The sequence below is a fragment of the Haplochromis burtoni genome, unplaced genomic scaffold, assembly GCF_018398535.1.
Source record: "Haplochromis burtoni strain Fernald_Lab_line unplaced genomic scaffold, NCSU_Asbu1 Contig_181, whole genome shotgun sequence".
Taxonomy (NCBI): Eukaryota; Metazoa; Chordata; class Actinopteri; order Cichliformes; family Cichlidae; genus Haplochromis; species Haplochromis burtoni.
In genome coordinates this window covers 521,571-527,964 of record NW_024582542.1, presented here as the reverse complement: position 1 = coordinate 527,964, position 6,394 = coordinate 521,571, and the positions used below count along the sequence as shown (strand labels likewise).

General features: G+C 43.2%; 1 protein-coding gene across 2 annotated transcripts in view; it reads left to right on the top strand.

Annotated features, from left to right (window-relative positions):
• The window catches only part of map2k7 (mitogen-activated protein kinase kinase 7), a 15,379-nt gene extending 11,923 nt beyond the window's left edge, over nucleotides 1-3,456 (top strand). For both annotated transcript variants that reach the window (XM_014337505.2, XM_005934465.2), the window contains 3 exons: nucleotides 188-330; nucleotides 682-727; nucleotides 832-3,456. In XM_014337505.2, coding sequence (XP_014192991.2) covers nucleotides 188-330; nucleotides 682-727; nucleotides 832-975 — 333 coding nt within the window. In that variant the 3' untranslated portion in view covers nucleotides 976-3,456. The remainder of the gene's footprint in view (nucleotides 1-187; nucleotides 331-681; nucleotides 728-831) is intronic.
• The last annotated feature ends 2,938 nt before the right edge of the window (nucleotides 3,457-6,394 follow it).

Below are 6,394 nucleotides of genomic sequence, written 5' to 3'. Positions count from 1 at the left end.
TTTTTTAATTGAGTATAGTTTGTTATAACCAGATAGGAACGGTTGGCGTTGCGTATTAGTTGACACAAACTGTAATCTAAAAGTTCACTCTTGGGCTCAAAAACCAAAGTACAAAGTGACAGAAATGTTTTTGTTTCTATTTGTAGATCACTTGAGGGCATTAACAGGTTGCTTGTGGTTCTTCCAGGTGGAGTTGGCTACAGGACAGTTTCCCTACAAGAACTGCAAGACAGACTTTGAGGTTCTGACCAAAGTGCTGCAGGAGGACCCTCCTCTTCTGCCTCTCGGCATGGGTTTCTCCCTCGACTTCCAGTCCTTTGTCAAAGACTGGTGAGTGAAAATTCCACTGTAAAGCTGGCGCTCACTGACAGCAGTCCACTCTAGAGCCATCATGTGATCAGGGTGATGACTGGACAGCTGCGTCCACATTAAGAGTAAACGTTTCTGTTCTCTCAGGCTTATAATTCATCTGTGTGCACGAATGTGATCATCTGTGGTGCAGTTTGTGTATATTTAAATGGGTGTTTTGTTGTTATTTGTCTTGTATTTCAGTCTTTCTGATCTCTTGTGTACTTCTGTAAAACACATGCCTAATTTTCCTGTAACAAAATGTGCAATAGAAATAACATTGATGCTAAGTTCATTAAAAAATTTGCGTAAAATGCATTTATCTCTCTATAGCCTCACAAAGGATCACAGAAAAAGGCCAAAATACCATCAGCTACTGGTGAGTTGCCTTTTTTTTTTTCTAATGGTCGACCCAGATCTTTTAAATTACTCACAGCACAACTGTAGGTAAATGCAATATTTATCTTTTCTCCTCCATTTTAGGAGCATAGTTTCATTCGGCGTTACGAGGTGCTCGACGTAGACGTGGCTGGTTGGTTTCAGGTGGTGATGGATCGCACCGAGTCGCCTCGCAGCAGCCAGTGTTACAGCCATCAGCATCAACTCCACTCGCTCTTCAGTAGGTAGCCTAGCCTCGACCAGCCTGGCGTCAGCTTAGCCGTACGCTAGACTAGCCTAGCTTTAGCTTTGCCAAGCCCAGACTCAGTCTATTCTAGTCTAGCCGTCCACAGCTACGCCAAGCGCTACACCCATCCCGTCTGTCCATCTGTCCCCTGGGGAAGAAGAGACCTGAAGATCCCACAGAGGAGGGAGGCACGAAGACTCAGTGGAGGACTCTGGATGGACAGATTAAGCGATGGAGCGACAGAGGGATGGATGGCTGACGCAGGTGGTTCTGGTTATTAGGGTGCTGAATCTGGACAGACAGACACGGGGTTGGGGGGGGGGGATGCACGCTGTAGTGAGCTTCATTTGGTTTAGATACTGTTAGCGCTCACCACGCTATCATCACATCACAGTGTGTGTTGCAGCCAGACACTCACATACAAACTGTGTGTGTAGCTTGTATATGCCTTTACATTTTCTCCTCTTTTCAGTAGTTTTACACACACGTCTGTCTGTCGCCGACATTGATCCAAGCCATTGGATTCGTAAACAGAGTAGTCACTACACACTGGAACAAAGCATCTGCTACTTCAGCAAAAACAAGCCGCTCTTGTACATAAACGATTTAGAGGAAAGAACAAAGTCTGGTGCAATTATGATTCTTCAGGTGTTTCTACCATCACACATTCTCAGGCTGTATCTATATGTAGTGTGTCTGTGTGCGTGTGTATATGTCAGTGTGAGCATTTCTATGTATGGATAACTATAACGACTCACTCACCGGCTTTTAATAGTGAGGTTGTATTTCCTCGTTAATTCACCTTCACACTACAGCTCTAACACACAAACGAGAACAGATTAATCTGTTGGCTGTGCTTTTAATTTGAAAGGCTTTTGTTTTTTTTGTTTTTTTGTTTTTTTTAAATAGCATAATTTTTTGTGTTGGGGAGAAACAATGAAAAACACTCTCAAAAAAATTAGCGTTGCATTTTAGCTTTATAGAAAATAAGTCGTGTGTTGTTTTGAAGACGGGTTTGTTTGTTTTTTTGGTGATCGATGCGTGCCGCGAGTACATCCACACTGACGTTTTTGTTTTAAAAAGTGTAGTTTTTACTACATGTGCGATGAACATCCACACAGCAAGGCTGTAGTGGGTCATGCTCCGTCATTCAACGACCTCCAGTCTATAGCCCAGGTTCACACACACATTTGGCTGTTAACGGGTCTGTAAATTAGGCAGCAGGGTATAATGAGGTACCTTCTGATTGGTCAGACATAAGCTGGAACTTGCAATACTAATCAGGAACTAACCAGAGTTCAGTTTATTTAGGCATTTAAAACACTACAAAAAGCGGCCACGTGTCATTCTGTTATTTGTACTTTCAACAAAAGCAGTAATGTAACTAATTATGAGCCAATTTTAAAAATCCAAACATGCACAAAGTTTGGAAAGACACAAAGAGTGTGGTTTGTAATGGAGAGCCCACTTCCAATCAAGCTAGGTTGTAGTAGACCCTGTGCATGAATGTGAACAGTACAGGGAGAAGCTTGGAAACTGCGACAGTCTCTTGTGTTACGTTCAGAAGCCGTCTCGCCTCATTTGTCCAAGCAGAAAAGCTTCTTGCAGTTGGCTTTGTTGCTCTGGAGTATTTTCCTGACGCTACCGGCCCTCTGCTTCCTGTTTACACTGGCACACTTGTTCACGTTGTATGCGATATATCAGCGTGATACAGTGTTACGGGCGTGTTTAGTGTAAGCGGAGATTTTTAATGAAAAACGCCGTTTTGAAATGAAACGTATTAGTGTGGATGTAGCTTGAACTTCTTCTGGAAGATTGAAAGTTGAAAGATTTAACAAATGTTACAAGAGAGCAGCTGGGTGATTTTAAAAAATGGGAGCGTTTTTGGGGGTTTTGTACAGAGAATTTAAAAGGTGTAGATCTTATGACCTGTGGAGCATTTCTTTACTTCACTCTCTGTTCGTCTACCTCTTCCTTTTTGTCCACCTCTCTGCCTCCGTAGTGCTCCACAGTGTTCTTAGACCAAAGGCTACGCGTGGGTTGTTGGCGGAGGCCGAGAGACTTAGATTTGCTCCTGCAAACCTTCAGATATTAAGAATCCACGGAGGAGAGTCTGAGCAGTGCTGGTGTGTTTTTTAGGAGGCTAAAACTGTCAGGCTGGGGCCTGTAATTCCATTTTGCTTATATTGGATCATTATCCTGTTTTTACCGAGCTTTTGGATGAATATCAATGATATGCCATTAATTTCTGCTGATTTATCGGAGTCATTTCTTTTCCCCCAATTCTCCTTTTATTCTTCAGCTGCACAGTGGATTACTGGACTGATTTGGTTTCATTATTATATACTGAGACCAAGAATTGTTACAGTCAAGATGTAAAAGATGACTAGGAGGTGGAAAAAAGAGGAGTTGTTACCTTTTGCAGAATTACTTTAATTGATTAGGTAAAAAAATCCCCATTCAAAGCTCTTTTTTTTTTTTTTCTTTCCACTCCCTGTTTATTTCTACAAAAGAAAACAGGCTGACCACTGGCACGTGAGTTACAGTTTGAGAACCCAGCTTAAAGGATGTGTGTACATATACTGTGTAAACGTGAGTGCAAGTCTACATAGGCCGACTGAGCAGAGCGCTAATATCTCCCTTCTTGCGGGACCACAGCCAAAGCATGCTAGATGTTCAGACTACATCCCACAAACACCAAATCACTGCTAGACAGAACAGAGGAGAGGCGATGACGGAGAGGGGGAAACGCAAAGTCAGAGAGATGGGAGAGGGGTCCGGGAATGTTGTCAAGATGGTAGAAATGAGTGTGGGGTGGAGCAACGTGAGGTGACGAGGAGGATAAAGAAAGCGTGGTGGCAAGTTCAAGGAAAGTCAGAGACAAGCTGAGTGACAGGAAGTAAGTGTAAGAGAGGAAGCAGTTTCACACAGGAGTGCTGAGCTCTGAGGCTAGCTGTTTGTTTTTGTTTGTTTCGGGGGGGGGGTTTGTAAAGAGCTTTCATGGTGTTACGCCAACCTACCAATTCTGATTTTAGCGATTTAGCTTGTTGCGTTTGTGACGTTTACTGTTCTGTTCGGACTGTTATTTATTTGCATTGCTGCTGCTACTGTTTTGTTTGTTTTTTTGTTTTTTTTTATTGCGTTAGACGCTGCTGTCACTTCTTTTCCCCAAAGGACGAATATTTTATTCTTGTTCTTTTAAGCCAAATAAGTGAAATAATGCAATGTCGATACGCGTGTTACCAAAAAAAGCAAGTCTGAAGAGAGCAAAAGCAAGTGAGAGAAGCTTGGATAGATTAGAGAAGGACGTGCAGAAAGGTTGGCTTCACGCAAGTACTAACTCACGCCTCACCTCAAATGTACCTCTTGTGTGTATTGAAAGCAGTTAATTGTCATATCCTGATGCCACACTACACACTACTACTCTGTACAGTGTAGATATGATTTGGGGGTTGGGCGGGTCTGTCTGTCTGTCCAGATGCTTTGTGCCACATCCATCCAACACTCTGTCCATCCACTCCTCCATCTGTCTGCAGGTCCCCTGCAAGCTTGACAACCTTGATAGTTCACACCAAAGGTGACCACAACTTAACAAAAAGACGAAAGAGCGTTGTTGTTATCATTATGAGTCTTGTTATTGACATTATAATTGATTACTCTTAGCTATGATTATATATGAAATCTCTCTAGCTAGTGGGAGAGGATGTGTGTGTATGTGTGTGGGGGGAGTATGTCCCATGTATGTGTCATATACAGTACAGAGGGAGACTGGTGCAATAATACATGACCAGCTGGCTCAAACTCACCGCAGGCCTGAGTCAGGAACTGAGCTCACCTGACTCTTGGCATCACTGAGCACCTGAATGTTAGCCGTTCGGGATAAGCGGTGTCACACCGCTGCTACACAACTGGCTCTGTTAGCTCTGGGCTTACCGATCTGAGTGTGTCCTCTTCAGTCAAGTTATTGAAGCCACAAAAAAGGTGTTAAAGGTTAAGAGGTATACCGTTAATGTAAAACATTAAAAGTGACATTGTGCTCATTTCTGACTCCATATTTTTAGTAAGAGAATCAACTAGAGTAGCCTTGCACGATTCAGCCCCAGCATAGATTCAGCTTCTAAGCCCCACCTCCTTATAACCATATAAGGAAATATGTAGGAAAGTGATTATCCAGTGTTACAATATCTGTGTAATGCAGAAAATAAAGCATAATGGGAATTGGAAGCACATATTTCCTTACTTGGCTAAAATAATCCTGATAATTTAAGAAGACTCATCAACACAAACTGAAATTAATGTTTGATTTCTAACCAATATTCCCACACACGGACCTTTAATGTCGTGTACAGATGATGCTGCGTCTTTAAAATACACTCATTGATAATTCAGACCCAATTAGAGTCTTTCTGTGGTTTTTATCTGTAGATGCTGATTGATTAGGTTGCTGGCTTTGTAAGCTCGCTCCAAGTTGTTAAATGTTTCTGAATGATGACTGCGGTGTGACCCGATCATGTTAATTAGTCACAGTTAAAGGTGGGCCAGCTTTGTGATGCAGAAAAACCCGGCTTGATCCTGACTCACTGACCCAGGCCTCTGAGCAGATGTGAGGTGGAGTTGGCCTGACTCCGTTAGTTCAGCCGTTCTCTGGTTTTCATACGGACACCGGATGTGAGCTGGAACCGATTTAAAGTGGTGCACACTTCCATACGACGGGTGAACCCCCCCCCCCTCAAAACTATTATATACAGCCCTGGTTCTGGTGCTCTGCCATCACAGCAGCCTGAGCTCTTCTCATCGGTGCAGTTTCAAATACAAGCTCGGCAGTACACGCCGCACTTCCTATTCAGCGCTCAGTGTTCAAACTGTGCGTGCATGCGTGTGCCTCGGCTAACTCGTGATAAAGCTGGACCCAGTCTCCCGCTGTCGAGGTTCTCTGTTATTAAGCTGACATGTATTTCACAAACACGCGCACACACTTGCCGACCGTGCCGTTGGTGTGCATTTTCACTTGGTTGGCTGACGGTGCCACACACCACCTTTAAATCCTGTCACATGTAATTGCTTGTATGTGTGTTTGTGTGAGAGTCGGGGGGGGATTAAACATCTGATTACTAAACTAGACACACACACACACCAAATGTATAAAGTTATCCCATTCTACACAGCAATGCTGGCTACTGCCGATAGTGGCTTTATGTGTATATTAGCTTGTGAGGGAGTCTGTGTGTGCGCGTGTGCGTGTTGTAACCCCATCTGTAAGTAAACCAAATATCATTTTCACTATGCAGTCATTCAAACCATGTCAGCTTGCTTCAGATTTGTTTGTTTTTAAAAGTTGTTTTCATCTGGTGAGGTGGGGGGGAGATGCTTCGTGTACATACAGAGTTGGCATCGATGCATTTTTTTAAAAAAAATCCCCCC